We start from the raw sequence: 15,620 nt of genomic DNA on the forward strand, positions 1-15,620 counted from the left end.
GGGGTGACAATATGTTATTTAACTATTAACTATATCATAGTATTTCTCCTATGTAGCAAGTTTAAGAGAAAGCTTTTATTTTCTCTTCTCAAATAATGCAGAACGTGGAAGTACATGTAGAGTGTTTAATTCTTAATATCAAAATTCCTGCGATTTTTCGATATCAATAAATAAATTACCAAATCGTTTATTAATGGCAAACAATCGAATAATAAAAAGTTATAGTCACAAAAGACCATCAATCTTTTATATTGTTCATTTTTTGTAAAAGTATCAAAATTAAATTATAATTTATTATATATCAAGTTTACTAGAAGATATTTTGAAGTATTTTATATCATCGTGATGCTGTGTATGTAATAAAAAGGTATCAAACTCCGCCTTCCTGAAAAAACACCGCCCTCCCGACATGCGCCTTCGTCGCCGCAACCCTCTTTCTCACCTGTAATCGCTTGCATATGTTTGGAGCAGCGAGCACCTAATTCGAATTTACCCTTCTTCATGTTTGGATTCTTCGACGAGGTGCGGGAAATTTTCTTGTCGGTGTTATACGTGAATTTTTTTCAGATATCGTCGCCCTTAAGAAAGATTTTAAAGGAAGTTTGTAATGTCCGGTAAGAGTCGAATACAATTAAACAAGTAACATTTTTAGATTAGTAACAGCTTTAAATTTCTCTATCACGCGAGGAAACTTTTAACATGTCATCTTCGACTTTTAATAAATCCCTTGAAGCGTATCGCATAAATTAAAATAAGTTTTGCTTTTCATTTTGTTCGATTAATGTTTTGTTATTTTATCGTTGAACGAAACAGTGTGCAGCGTAGTGCAAGATGCGCCGTTAGATTTGAGTTGTCGCAATCCCGAAAGAAAAGCGAATTTGTTAAATTCTTCGAAATTTCAAAGATGTTTACCTTGTCAAACGTGTGGCAAAAATTTTGACAGGCCCTCCTTGCTCAAAAGGCATTTACGTACTCATACAGGTCAGTGTTAATTTACTTTGTTAATTATATTGCAGAAACTCGAATATAGTAATTGGAATTTCAATTTCATTTGGATGAAATATTCTTACAATTTTATCATAGCTAACATAGATCATAGATTTAGAATGAAGATATTTAGAAAATAGACAATTTTTATTGGAATAGAATTAAACTTCAAAGGAATGACAAATTACGCTCATTAATAGGTGAAAAGCCACATGGTTGCGTCGTCTGTGGAAAAATGTTCAGTACAAGCAGCTCCTTGAATACACATGTCAGAATACACACTGGAGAACGGCCACACGAATGTCCAATGTGCGGAAAGCGTTTCACTGCTTCGTCAAATTTGTATTATCATCGAATGACACATTATAAGGTTTCTATTAGTCTTTAATATTTATTAATCTTTTTTTTTAATCCTTTCAACTATGCATAAAGTAAAATAAGCAAACAAGCTTACTTTGTTTAATTTGCTGCTTCTTGTTGTAAACGATATCGCAAAGTCTAATGTATAAGACTGATAGTAAAATGCAATACGCAGGAAAAACCGCATAAATGCAACGAATGCGGACGTTCTTTTCCAACGCCTGGTGATTTAAGAGCTCATGGGTATTCTCACAGTGGCAACTGGCCGATGCGATGTTCGGTTTGCAATCGAGGATTCTGTAAACCTGGAGCTCTACATCATCACATGCAAGTGCACACTGGTAATTAATATTAATTAGACATGGCGAAGTGTAAGAACTAACAAGCGATGGATCTTTGACAGTCTGTGAACGATATCAGAGAGTAGGAGTAATTGTTTCTTTTCGAAAATAATAATTTCTCATTTATACAAATAAATTCACACGTTTTAAAATGTTTTTACGAAATTATATACATCGTAATTGTTCGTCTTTTGGTATCTTTATATCTTAATCGATGTTCCTAGCTTTCATCGAAAGATCAAGTTTGTTATGGTAAACTATCCGTGAACTATTTCATGGAATAAAATAAGAGCCGAATCGTTGATTTCTTTTCAGGAAACAGGCCGTATCGTTGTAACATATGCAAGAAACAATTTGCCGTGATAAATAATTTGCGATCGCACGAGCAGTCTCACGATCTCGATCTGCCAATTCGAAATACCATCGCTAGTTCTTCAAACGCGGAAAACGAAATATCGATTAATGCGTTTACCATCGAAGAAGTAAACAGGAACCATTTACAACTTTCCGCGATTTATTCTTGGACTTCCTGGATACCTTTTCATTATCCCAAGTAATTAAAATAATCGAAGTGTATGATACGTTGAACACATAGTATAAATATAGGCTGTAAGCAAATCTTATCTGTGTAATGAATCAAACGAGCACATGTACGTATGCCTGAAATTAGATCGTCACCGATTATTAATTTCGACTCTTCTTCGACGTAACGTTTATCTTTTAATAAGCTGGCTTTGCGATAATTATAATTAGACTACGAATTTGTACGCATTCATGGGAAATTTCAAGCTGCAAAAGATGCGCGGAATGCACCTGATATACAAAATTATATAAAATATGCAAAGTATAATTCTCGTTATAATATTTCGTAAGTTAAATAATTTTCTATGCTTCGCCTTTTTAATTATCTTCATAAAAAGCGTGCACAAATATCCACAGTCGACCTGTAATAACGAATTAGGGAAATATACTTGTCGAGAAATTTCCAATTGCGTATCAATATAAAATTTATTTTTATCATACAATTTCCCATGGAACATCATTACGCGGCGATCATCCTGGACACGATTCACGATAACCGATCTTTTAAGAACGAAGAGGACTAAAAGCTTCGTAAAAGTCCTCCGAGCAACGATCAGACTAAAACACGTATATCGTTCGAGTTATCCTGGCTATTGGAATATCGAACTTTGTAGTCAAGAATCGGTTCATTTTGCAACTTCATCTGCTTGGACATTGGTATATATTCCAATTCAACCAGCAACAACTCGTTTTCACCTGTTCTCAAATAAGATGCGGGAACGTATAGAGTGATTTGAGGACCAACCAGCGGCCAATATCGACCTAAATTGCGTCCGTTGACGAAAGCAACTCCCTTGCCCCAACCACCAGTGTTTAGATAAGTGTCCATCGGTTGGCCAGAGATCGAAAAGTTTCCTCGAAGTATAACTGGGCCATCGCGAAGAGTTTTGCTTATGGATAGGGTGGATTCGATGTCGTCGAGAGGAGTAGACGGCACGCTATCCAGAGGGAATCCGGTCATTTTCCAAGGGCCAAGGGACATACCGTTTAGAGTTACCTCCGAAACACCCTAGTAGACAGAAGATAATACGCGAATTTATCGTTATTTTCATAGCTACGTAAGATCGTCCTATTTTCTTCAGGATTTCTCATTCGAATAACGCGCTGTTCAAAGAAACGAATTCGATCGGCAGAAGTTCGGTTAAGCTAGCTTTAAAATTTGTTTCGCAATGTGTAAGAAAAAATCAGACTACCACGCGTTAATCCACTTCGATGCAATTGTGTCAAGGAACGATGAAATTGACTAGCTGACCTTATAATCGCGAAGTCCACTTCCATAGTTCAATCGTCCTTGGTTCTCGACCAGTAGCTTCAGTCTTTGTCCGTAAGGCTCCTCTATACTTATATCGTAGATATTATCGGTACGGCTTAGAACTCCAACGAGGTGATCGTCTACGTAGACCAACGCTCTGTCGCGAACATTGGCGTGTAAAATCGCAGGATCCGAAGAGCCACGTACTAGATCGGTCTCGTATAGTACGAGCCAATGAGGCAGTCCCAGTTCTTCGAACGTCAATGGGTTCGTTGCTTCGACCATGATCGTTCCAAATAATTGTCGGGCACGAAGTTCGAATAATTTTAGAATCGGCGATAGAAGAACCGTGCCGTAATCTCCTTTTGGAGATGGCGATGGAAGGGACATGTTGGGCAATGGTAAATACTGTAGGAAAAAAGCGATGCTGTTTAACGAGATGTAAGAGTAACGTATACCACGATTTTTATCAGTTATCGTTATAAATTGGGAAAGAAGACAAGAACGTTGTCCAGTTTCTTGGGGAATCGCGAATAATACCTTGGATACGACGTTTCTGATCCCGAAGTACTTCGACGTTGGATCACCAGCTTCGGTTAACGGAGCATCGTAATCGTAAGAGGTCAATTGCGGATTGTACGCGTTGTGGCCACCGTTAGCACCTGTGGCATCGTGCGTTTGAGTTAGTATCTATGTACATGTATATTACACAGCTGTCGAAGCTGTAGTCTTATCGCATCGATGAGACGAAGAGTTTCTGAATATTAAGATTTATTATTATACAAGTATATGTCATGTACTGTGTATCGAACACGATACAATTAAATTCTTCGTTGAGAAAGCTATCTAGGAATATTATCGAAATTTTTTTCACGGAAAAGGAACTCGCAGATGCGACACACGACCCGAGAAGTTTCTCTTCTATTTCTTTTTTGATATATTTCGACGACTCGACGCGTGTTCTAGCCGTGTTTTTAAGGAAGATTGAAAAAAATTCTTCTCAACTTTTTGTAGAAATTAGAAAAATTGTACCAACCAGCGGTATAACCAAAATTTGTTCCACCGTAGAACATGTATATGTTAACAGAAGCACCCAAAGATAGCATTTCGTCCAAGGCTTTCGTAACTGTCGCGGTTTGCACTCTTTGAAACGGTTCCTGCCAGTGTGTCAACCATCCGGGATAAAATTCTGAATTTACTAAGGGACCCTAAAGAGGAACGAAACACAGCCATTTGAAAAGAAAACATTATTAAAAGTTATTCAATTCGACCGACAAGTCGTTTCAAAAGGTAAATATAGAAACAGTAGAGCAATTGTTTCTTATCAGTATCTCGTTCGAATTAAGGCTCCACTGATTTTACGTAAAAGCGTATTTCAAATACGTAAATCTAAACACGTATTTTACGTTTTGAACATTGACATATTACGAATGTCTCTGATGTCACTCGTAGGTTTCAACCTTGCGCGATACAACGCTTATAACGCGATATAGCCTTGAAGGAGAATGTGCATATGTCGATATACACTATACACGTGTCTAATAACTGTTGCGTTATACACATTCGCAATTTCCATATAAAGTCATATTTAAATAACGAGAGCAATAAATGTTTCACAAAACCTGTCTACAAGTATTGTATAAAATTGGAGATAAATTAATTTATACGTATGTGCATGAAATTCGATCGAAATACTTGGTGTTATATCACCGATATCGTCACTTCGATACGATGCGTCTAATTAAAAATTCACGTTTAATAATTGTAACTGTACGATGATCAACGATCGATATGTCTTATTGCGCAAATTATTACGATTTTAATTGTTCGTAGATACTTGCTCGTGGCTGATACATGCGCATTATTTCAAAGTTTTTCGTCACGTTCGTGTTGGGTCCAAAATCGACGGTGGCATAAACCTCTGGTATAAATCCGCAACGTAGCATATTCACGTTTGATCCATCGGTCGAATACAAAAGTGCCTTCGTACCAATCTTCTGTCTCATTATGTCTCTAAGCCGACTTAAGTATTCCGTGTCACACGCGTAGCTTCCATACTCATTTTCCACCTAAAACATCATCGAAATTCCACGATCGCCGTTATGACTTCATTTTTAAGAAATTCGCAGTTCGACGATCGTTAATATATTTCTGCGAACCTATTTCCGAGTCTTATTACTTCTCTTCGCTTCTCGCAGGATTATAATAAGTATTTTCTAGCAATTGTATCACCAATTTTACCGAAGAACTTTAGAGAAAAGTATATTTTCTTTCGTAGAAAAACTAAAAGTAACAAACGATGATATTTCAAGAGCGGAGAAAAAAGAAGGTTTTTTTTCCGAACAAAGTATCATTACGATTAAAATAGTGGTTATTTATAGTAATAATAAATAAAATATATAAATAGTAATAATAAATAATAAATAATAAATACCGGCAACGAAAGTATGTTTTTCGTACCTGAACCATTATTATTGGTCCTCCATTTCCTCTTAGATAGGGCTGAACTTTGTCCAATATTTCGTTCAAATATATTTCTACGTATTTCATGTATCCTGCAAAGCGAAAGAAAAACTTCGATTACGGGATAAATTTTGGAAATAACCTGCAGCTAAAAATCGTTAAAAATTCCCACGTTGATCGTTTGTACGCAATTTTATGTCCGGCACTCGTGCTAGTAACCAGTATGGAAGTCCACCCTAAATATAAAACATTATTTATTTTTATGAACGATGAAATAGAAAATTAGAAAATACAACATTTTCGAGAAATACTTACAAAATCTCTTTCCGCGCAGATGTAAGGGCCTGGCCTCAAAAGTACGAACAAACCTTCTTCCTGAGCAATGTTTATGAACTCTACTACATCCGCGTCACCTGTCCAATGCCATTCATTTTCATTCGGTTGATGAAGACTCCATTCCACGTATCTGCAGACAAAATCGCGAGAAGAACGTTCGCCTTCGATGTTAAAACGGTAAGACATCAATGAGAGGCAAAAGTATCTAATATTGCAATTTTCGAACGATGAGAACGTTTTAATCATAAACTTTGACATAGGAGTAAATTAATTTGATTCAATTAGCGGTGTACCGATAATGAGAAAAGAATAACTCACGTTGAAACAGCGTTTAACCCGGCTGCTCTCATTTTTCTTAAACGATCTCTCCAATATTGCCTGGGCGTTCGGAAGTAATGAAAACTGCCGGATATGTATCGGAAGGGTTTTCCATCGAGCAGAAATTGATTGTTCTCGTAATCGACTTCGAAGCTGAATTTCGACCGCGTATCCTGAAATTGCAAAGTTACGAATCTGAGAATTTCTTCTCAAAATCGCTGCATATTTCTCTATTATTTCGTTGATCAACTTAAACGGTGTACACTGTACACGTTACACGATTACAGAGTGTGCTGCATCGCTGCATCCACGTAAAACTGCGTTTCCAAATGCAAACAAATTGTCCGCTCGAACGAACGCGTTGGACGACCGATGAAAAGCAGAATATTTCGTTAGTCGAGTTCACGCGATCGATTCGCTAATGTTTCAGAAGCATTTGGTAAAACTCATGAAAGACTAAGCGACTATATTTCAATATGATACCTTAAATGTAACGAAACACCTGCTATTAGGTTACTATTAAAAGGTGCATGTATCAGGCGTCGAGAAATACTCGATTTCGATTATTAGCGGTTTGAGCGCCACTTTCTTATGAAAATTGCAATGCCCGAACGAATAGTAATTTGCTTGTAAAAAAAATTGAAAGAAAAAGATTGGTCGCCATCTCCTACTATGAAATATCTGTACAAAAATAGCCAAAAGAACATGATTTAAAATTCTAACTCCTCAAGACACAGTTAAAAGAAAAATGCAGCTACGATTTAACTTATACTTTGCTTTACATCTAAATCCTGAACTATTCTTAGAAATAAATATTTCTCACGATACTTACATTGTTTACGTGGATGTTCACCACTTCTCCCACGGCACTAGTCACTGCCAAGGTCAGTAAAACCGTCCACATCTTATCCGAACACGTTAGAACTTTGTCCTGTGTATCTATGTAAAACCTAAAACACTGTGTCTGGAAGCAGTTACATTCGTCGAACTATTGTATATGGTCGGGTCGATTTTATCAATGAAATAATGTGTATAACCGCATTTATATTTATGGGACGCATCCTCGTCTTGTTAATAACGGAAAGCAAATAGCTGTTTATTATCGAACTGGAACCGAGCGAACGCAGAGGTTCGTCGTTACGTTCCAGTTTGTCGACGCGATTGACTGCCTTTGCTGCGTAATGCGCACTCTGACCCGATCGAGGACAGGTCGAGATATCACTGGCCGATATAAGACGTGTCACGGACACTGTACTGACCGATGCGGTGGCTTCAGGATGACTGCGGCCCGGATCGGCTGCCACCGGACACGCGAACGATCCGTTACGTGGCCGACAATGGGAACGAGACAGTGTTTTAGAACGGTTGTTCGATTGGGAAAAGTCGTAATTTTTATTATTTTGTATCATTTAATTTTTGGTTCTGTTACTTGGCATTTAAATCTGTAAAGATCCTTAATTAGAATATTATTCATTTGTATAAAATTATTCGTATCGTAAGTAAGCGAGCGTATATGTAATATGTATACGCATATACATAGAAATAGCAATCGTCGTTATCCTAAAGAGTGCTATGTAGCTGTTGGTATTTCTTCCTTTTGTAAAAAATTTTATTTAAAGCGAATTGTTCGACGTTTACGTATACGTAATTAAGGATCGCAATAAGAAGATTACAAAAATTCGACGACGCTTCCGAGTATATACATTGGCCAATAGTCGCCAATTAACAGAATTATCGAATGTTTGTAATTTGGCTTTTTAACAAAGCTATATGGATTGATACAGACTGTTCGAAGCTTTACACAGTTATCTTGTCGTGGAAAAAATAAGCAAGTACAAAAGTATCGTTTATCTTGATATATTGGTATAACGTAAAATATTCTAGTGAAATATTTCCGTTCTGAATATTTCTCAAGATATTATTTCGCTGCGAATGGTTGAAAGAAACGACCATTTTGGGTATTTATTATCGTAAATTCCATAAATCAAGTCGTTCAACAGCAGAGCGTCATCGTTTATCTCTTATATCATGTGATGAAATGACAAACATTTTACGCCTTTTTTCTTCACAACTATGATCTTTATTACTTACATATGTTACGTCAAGTCATAATTTTTCAACGAATATCTGAAAGATTTGACCGAAATACACGACCTAAGGTTTTCTTAACGATTGTTCGGCACAAGTTTTTGTTGTAAATACTCCTAATAAGTTTTAATAATTTTTGCAATCGGTAATTATATCGTAATACAGTTAACGGTATACTCTTTTCTTTTAATGGTTCTGTATTATTAAAAATAGAAGTCAACGTTTAGGGAATGTTTATGTCATTCTATCAGGGATCTTTTGCACAGAGTTCAGCCAATATTATTAGAGAAATTTTGCAAGTCACAAGTTACCAGTTAAAAACGTTAGTAAATTCCTTTTATCTCTTAGACCTCTCTATGTATTTATATAAATTATTAGTACCTACCAATAGATGTTTCGCATAATCCACAAGTTGACTCTCTTACACAAGGAACAAGTTTGATAATAAAACAAAAGAAACCTACAAATAAATCTTCAAATTAGAAATTATCTGATTACCCTGTTCGAGGATAATTGTACGTAAAATCATGAAATTACAAAAGGCAAGTCTGTAACCTGTAACTAGTTTTTTATCGATTCACCGATATTGTTAATTAGTAAATTATTCGACGAGAGATACCAAGTAATTTTTAACGAATAATAATACAATTTTACCACACGTCGGTATCGACGTACATAGTTCTTCACCTTTACTAATCATTTCTAATTTATTCCTACTATAGGAGATTCCGGTTTTGCATTGGCATTTGGTTGAACCGATGGGACTGCTTCTGAAGCGAGTGTGTTATATATTTCCGCATCTCCTAACGTGGCAGACTTATTAACTCTTGAATTTATTTGTTTGCTGCTACTGTTAGGTAATCTGTTAATAATATTCAAGATACTGTCTGCATTGTCACTGTTTTTATCAAGTACAACTATGTAAGAATCCGATACAGTGCCATTGACATCAGTAAGAATGATTTCTAGTTGCAGAGTTTGCAATTCAGTCGTTGATGCTACTTTTGTAACGGTATCGGTAGTTTGGACGATGGATGGTTCTGTTTGAGTATTTTCCGAAGTTGTAGCTTCGCTAGGACTTGAATCTATTTTGCTGACACTGGTCGTTGATTTTTCGTTAATCTCCGAAATACCACTGCTAGTACTACTATTACTATACATATTATCGATACTATTACTAGTAGGAACTCTTTTGGACTGAACGCTCCACGTTTCAGTCGATTGTTCTGTTTCAGATACGCTAGACTCTTCAGTTTGGGAGGGAGACAAAGTTGTTCGTGCGCTTTTCAAAGTTGTGGATTCAATAGCGCTCGAATCTGTCTGCCCATCATTTTCGTCGGTGGACGTTTCTTCGTTATTTACAGTAGCGTCTGTTCCACCTGTTACCACGCGATTACTGCTCGATGCATTAACGTTACTATCAGCTATCGTTGTTTCTGATACCGAAGATGATTCTTCAGTTGCAACTTCTGTACCTGCCGCAGTAGAAGTTTCACTTCTCGGAGAAGATGTATTTATTTCACCTCCTGCTGTCGTCGATTCATTAGCAGCTGAATCTGTTGATTCACTAGCGCTGGACTCCGTTGTTTCGCTATTGGTGCTTCTTGATGTTCCACTATTAGCAGCGGTTGATGTTTCGCTATCTGTATCATCGTTAACAACAATCATGCTCAAATCGCTTGATGTATCGATAGGTTCATCGGTAGCAACCGTTTCAGTTCGAGCACCGGATGCTTCAGCCGACTGTTCCGTTTCGGATTGACCACTGGACGTTTCAGTTCGAGAGGAAGATGCCGATGTTCGTGCGTTTTCTACAGTCGTGGATTCGGTAACAGTCGAGTCTGTTTGCCCATTACTTTCATCGGTAGACGTTTCTTCGTTACTTGGAGTTGTCTCCGTTTCAGTTGTTTCACCTATGTTGCTCGATGTATTAATGTTATGATCAGTTTGGGTAGTTCCTGGCTTTAAAGACGATTCTTCAGTTGCAAGTTCTTCATCTGAATCGGTAGAAGTTTCGCTTTCTCCTCTTGCGGTTACCGATTCACTGCTGTTAGAATTTGCTGTTTCGCTATCAACGCTGGCAAATGTTCCATTGTTCTCTGTACCATTAATAACAATAATCGTAATGTTCGAGCCATCTAATTTGCTAGAAGATTCGACGGTAGAAACTGTCCGAGTATCCGCTGTTTCAGTCGATCGTTCTGTTCCACTTACGATAGATTCGTCAGTTTGAGAGGAAGATATTCTCTGTGCGCTTATCGTGGCAGACTTACTATCGTTCGAATTTGTTGTTTGAGCATCTGAATCTGTTTGTCGACTAGTACTCGCGATTAAATTATCGCTGTCCGAACTTGTGTTGGCACTGTCATTAGTCACAGTGATAACATTGGGATTTTTGCCAGTAACGGTAATAGCGTTGGCACTGTCGTTACTAAGATTAATTTCCGCTTGTGTACTTGATGTTTCACTGCCTTGTTCTTCTCCTGTTACAGTTGAATCATTGGCTTGAGAACTAGCCGCTGTTGTTTCTTCGCTTTGGGATGCTGCGATGGATCCATCATCGTTTGAATCTGTTTGTCGATTAGAACTGCTAGTCGATCTTCCGCTATTGTCCAAAGTACCATTTGCGTCATTTGTATTTTCCGCATTACTCGTCGTTTCTGATCCGGAGTTCCATGTTTCAGTCACCTGTATCGTTTGTGTCGCACCAGAACTTCCTCCAGTTTGAGAAACAGAAGCTGCTTCTGTATCTGACGTTGAAGACTCGCTGGCACTTGGTTTCGTTTGCTCATTGGAACTGTTTGTACTCGTATCATTACCACTGCTAATCGCACGAGTTATTTCCGACTCCTGATTCGATGTTTCGATCTCCTGCTGTCCATCTGTAACGTTAGAAGTTTCAGGTTGCGAAGATGATGTTGTTTGCTCGTCATTCGACGCTGTAGCACGATCGCCCTTACTGCCAGTGGATCTTCCACTATTATTTGAAACATCGTTTGTACCAGTTGTAATATCTACATTATTCGATACACCAGCGCTATCATCGCTAGGAGTAGTTTTCAGCTTCAAAGTCGATGCTTCGGAATTTTCTGTTTGAGAAGCAGGCGATGTCGTTTCTTTAGCCTTCGATGTTGAAGATTCACTGGTATTTGAATCTGTTTGTGCATCTGCACTGTCAGTACGTTTACCACTGTCATCTACGTTACTCAAAACATTGACGCTACCATTGGTAGTAGTAGTTTCTGATTTGGTACTTGAAGTTTCCAGCAATGATGTCATCGTGGTCCAAGAATCTACGCTCCGAGTCGTAGACGTTCGTGTTTCTTCATTCCTCGATATACTAGACTCGCTAGCACTAGCATCTGCCTGTTTGTTGGTATCGGTGGATGTTTCACCGTTATGTGTACCGTTACCTGTTTCGGCCGTGACGCTGCCATTGTTAACTGGTTTGACAGTTGACGATTCGATAGCCTGTTGTTTTCGTGTTGCTTCAGAATCTTTTGTTCGATATACCGATGTCGCTGATCGACTAATACTCGAATCTCCCGATTCACCAGCATTAGTGGTAGATTCTTCGTTTGAAGCGTAGTTTGATGCTCCAGACGGCGGTCCAGTTTGCGAAGTTGATTTTTTCGATTCACTTGTGTCACTGCTGGTTGCTGTGCTCTTATCCGAAGCGTCGTTTGGTTCATCCGTATTATTATCATCGTTGGCTGAATTATCACTGACAACTGTTTCCGATTTGGAGCTAGAAGTTTCAGTTGTCTGCTCATTTTCTAAGGCCCCAGTTTGTGAAGCTAATTGAGAAGTTGCCTGTTGACCTCGTGACGCTGTTTGTCGAGCCACTAAAGTTGTTTGTCGAGATGCCACAGTCGATGATTCGTTAATATCCGAATCCTCCGATCCGCTGGCACCACCGCTAGATGGTGAACTCTCACCTAAAGAGTTACTTGGTCTAACCGTAGCACGATCATTGCTGACTGGAGCGTCATTAATAGCTATTTCTGATTTAGAACTGGGAGGTTCGGTTGTACGTTGATTTTCCGATTCTCTAGAAGCTTCGCTTTGTGAAGCTGATTGAGAAGTTGTCTTTTGGGATTTTGACGTTGCAGATTCACGAGCATTTGAGTCCCCTGGTTCGTTCGCAGCATCCTTGGAATTCCCAGCGTTTGCGTTTCCTGTCTGTGGAGAAAATCATCGTTACTTAGTCACGTATTTATTATGGTGTATTGTGAAGGTACCTGCTTATCGTTATCACTAAAAGTCTATTTACCATTATTACTAAGCTTGTTTTATTACCTCGGTGTTGCCCGAAACACTAATTCCTCCTTCAACTACAACTGATCCTGAGTTTGAACCAGATTCTATCACCACTCCCGGTCCACCCGGTGAAATAACTTTATGTTGTCGAAAAGTAGAGTTTGTTGCTTGTCCGTTACCAGTTGCTTCAGCTGTGTTTGTTTTGTCTTTACCGGGTAATTTTTCTTCCTTGTCGGAACCATTGTCTCCGTTAACAGCTTCTTGTTCATCATCTGTTTATAAAATTAAAATGATTAATTTTATTCCGAGCATATGATACATTAATAATAATTAATAATAATAATACGTCAATTATGTATATAAATATAAACGTTACCCGCGTTAACAGTTTCTGTTTCTTTCCAAATTCCTCCGCCATTGATTACTTTATCAATCGTCTTAATCACAGTTTTAGCTTGTTTCGAGTCTTCGCCAGGTTGTGAATTATCTTCAATTAAAACTCTTACTTCAAAACCACTTTCATTTTCTATCTCTACAGACTTATTAACTTTATTCTCGTCAGACGATAGGAGATGAATCAACGATAGATCTGTTACAAAATTAAATTCATCTTTCGTAGATAAATAATCTCTTAGACATTTCCTTATCTGATCTTCATGCTGATCGCTATCTTCTAATATATTACAAATGCTCATTAATTTATCTTTATGTAAATTTTTCTTTGCTTTTATTATTTTCTTCTTCAAGTCTATCTTTCTCTTCCATTCCAAATACCTACGTTTGTTCCATTCGTACAGTTTCCTGTATTGAACGTTCGTTTTATAATGTTTAAGTATATGTTTTATTTCTTTGTAGTTGTTCTTTTCATTTAATGATTTTTTTAAATATTCCTTGAAATCTTCTTCGCTAGAAGACGAATCGCTGCTAGACTCTGACGAAGAACTGGAACTTGAACTTTTATCACTGTCATTTCCCTGCCAATCATCTTTCTTTTTTCTATCTGTGGAATTAGATTCACGGCGTTTCTGGTGTTTCTTATTAGATTTATCAGAGGAACTGACAGAACTCGAGTCGGAGGAATCGCTTTCGTCCGTTAAACTCCTCGATTCGGAAGAACTTTTTTCACGATGATCCTTTTTACGACGACGATTTCCATCAGATTTCCGCTTATGAGAGTCTTGTTCGTGAGAATATTCTTCGTCGGAGTTCCTTTTACGAATACTCAGTTCGCTGGACTTTTTCTCCGTAGATTCTTCCTCGTTTGAATTTTTCCGTCGGATGTCCTTCTTCCTAAATAAGATCAGTTTGCTTTGTTCGGAATCGGATCTGTCCGATGAATCAGACTTACTTTTTGTACGTAGTAGGTTTAAGGGAATGGAATGTTTTTCATGATTTTTATTGCCGTGTTTCGCGTCACGATGTTTCGAGTTTCGAAAAAGCCATTGCAGATAGTCAAAGTTCGACGCGCTTTTTTCTATATTCGAATCGTGCAGCCACGCGAGTGGATTTTCTTCCTCGAGGTTTCGTTCTCTTTTCAGCTTTCTGATCGCGGAAAGCCATTCTGATTTGTCGAAAGGAGCGCCATAGACATAAACGATTGAAGAGACGAGGAGGATATTGATGATGGCTGTCGATCGTAAGAAAACATTATTTTTTAGCGATACTTTGGACGATATTATTTTTTTTAAACAAAAGAAGCTAATTTTTGTTAACTCTGTCTATCGAATAGAAGAATAATTTTGAAGTCTGATAGATATAAAAGTAAATTTCTAATTAATTTAGGATACTTTTTTCACCCATTCGAATAATACTTAATTTCTCAGCGTTACCTTTCATTTTTTGAAACTTTTATTAGATACAATTCTCGACGACACGTTGACACTCTTTCTTTACTGATAGGCTACATTTTTCGAGGTCCTTTTATACGGTCGCCGCCAGATAAATTTTTCTTATCACGTGAAATTTATGGCTATTATTACGATGATTCATCTCATTTCTCATGTAATACTTTGCCGTACCGTAAACAATCGTTATGCGTTAAAAAAGAAGGTATCCGAAATCCTTCATACGTAACTTGCGCGCCGATTCCTGGAATGGTAAATCAAATACGATTTATCGTGATGATGTGGCAATCACACTCGAATCTCTGTGTTATAAATATAACACATAATTTTATTATTTTCAATCAAACTCGATTAAAAAATGCCATCGTCTATGATAGAAGATACCATGAAATATTATTAACTGTAAAATTTAATTAAACTTAATTCCGAGATATTCAATTTTGTAATAATTTGAAGATACACGATTTACAACTAAAAGGACTGCGTTCGTTTTTTTATCAGTGATTGTTTATTAGGTACACACGTGAGAAGACTATAGGTCGATGTATTTATTCGGAGATATTGACAGGTTGCAATAATACAGGCGTCGAAGGAGGAGAACGTTTCACGGTTACACGATGCTCCACTGATTTTTATCTAAATTACAATATTTATGAAATCTAAGAGTTATAATCGCTGTTATGCTGTGTATTGTTCCCTAAAATTAATTTCAGCATCAAAATACAAGAAACGAATACAAGATACGAGACTCCAAATAAATCGAACATCGACCAACGTGAATCAACGTTA

General features: G+C 37.5%; 3 protein-coding genes across 3 annotated transcripts; 1 reads left to right on the forward strand and 2 right to left on the reverse strand.

The window, feature by feature from the left end:
- Positions 1–607: 607 nt before the first annotated feature.
- On the forward strand, positions 608–2,301 carry LOC139995609 (uncharacterized). The gene is made up of 5 exons (XM_072019220.1): positions 608–614; positions 814–981; positions 1,188–1,357; positions 1,523–1,688; positions 2,004–2,301. The coding sequence occupies exons 1-5, from the start codon at positions 608–610 to the stop codon at positions 2,243–2,245; spliced, it is 753 nt and encodes a 250-aa protein (XP_071875321.1). The 3' UTR covers positions 2,246–2,301.
- A 74-nt stretch (positions 2,302–2,375) lies between these two features.
- Positions 2,376–7,928, reverse strand: LOC139995877 (beta-galactosidase). The gene is made up of 10 exons (XM_072019794.1): positions 7,472–7,928; positions 6,640–6,812; positions 6,301–6,451; positions 6,158–6,221; positions 5,983–6,077; positions 5,364–5,591; positions 4,559–4,730; positions 4,063–4,184; positions 3,523–3,930; positions 2,376–3,279 (listed from the first exon to the last, which is right to left on the reverse strand). The coding sequence occupies exons 1-10, from the start codon at positions 7,541–7,543 to the stop codon at positions 2,824–2,826; spliced, it is 1,941 nt and encodes a 646-aa protein (XP_071875895.1). The 5' UTR covers positions 7,544–7,928; the 3' UTR covers positions 2,376–2,823.
- A 986-nt stretch (positions 7,929–8,914) lies between these two features.
- Positions 8,915–14,925, reverse strand: LOC139995700 (uncharacterized). Its single transcript, XM_072019401.1, has 4 exons — positions 14,817–14,925; positions 13,364–14,614; positions 13,027–13,265; positions 8,915–12,909 (listed from the first exon to the last, which is right to left on the reverse strand). The coding sequence occupies exons 1-4, from the start codon at positions 14,821–14,823 to the stop codon at positions 9,430–9,432; spliced, it is 4,977 nt and encodes a 1,658-aa protein (XP_071875502.1). The 5' UTR covers positions 14,824–14,925; the 3' UTR covers positions 8,915–9,429.
- Between the last annotated feature and the right edge of the window lie 695 nt (positions 14,926–15,620).

Source organism: Bombus fervidus, chromosome 16 (genome assembly GCF_041682495.2).
Source record: "Bombus fervidus isolate BK054 chromosome 16, iyBomFerv1, whole genome shotgun sequence".
Lineage (NCBI taxonomy): Eukaryota > Metazoa > Arthropoda > Insecta > Hymenoptera > Apidae > Bombus > Bombus fervidus.

Coding starts and splice junctions, on each gene's coding strand:
- LOC139995700 (XM_072019401.1), bottom strand. Junction 13,266..13,363: donor AACAGAAACTGTTAACGCGG/GTAACGTTTATA, acceptor TTTTAATTTTAT/AAACAGATGATGAACAAGAA. Junction 12,910..13,026: donor GTGTTTCGGGCAACACCGAG/GTAATAAAACAA, acceptor TTTTCTCCACAG/ACAGGAAACGCAAACGCTGG.
- LOC139995877 (XM_072019794.1), bottom strand. CDS start 7,543: ATGTGGACGGTTTTACTGACCTTGGCAGTGACTAGTGCCGTGGGAGAA. Junction 3,931..4,062: donor TCAGAAACGTCGTATCCAAG/GTATTATTCGCG, acceptor TTTTTCCTACAG/TATTTACCATTGCCCAACAT. Junction 3,280..3,522: donor GTGGACTTCGCGATTATAAG/GTCAGCTAGTCA, acceptor TCTGTCTACTAG/GGTGTTTCGGAGGTAACTCT.
- LOC139995609 (XM_072019220.1), top strand. Junction 982..1,187: donor GCATTTACGTACTCATACAG/GTCAGTGTTAAT, acceptor GCTCATTAATAG/GTGAAAAGCCACATGGTTGC. Junction 1,689..2,003: donor TCACATGCAAGTGCACACTG/GTAATTAATATT, acceptor ATTTCTTTTCAG/GAAACAGGCCGTATCGTTGT.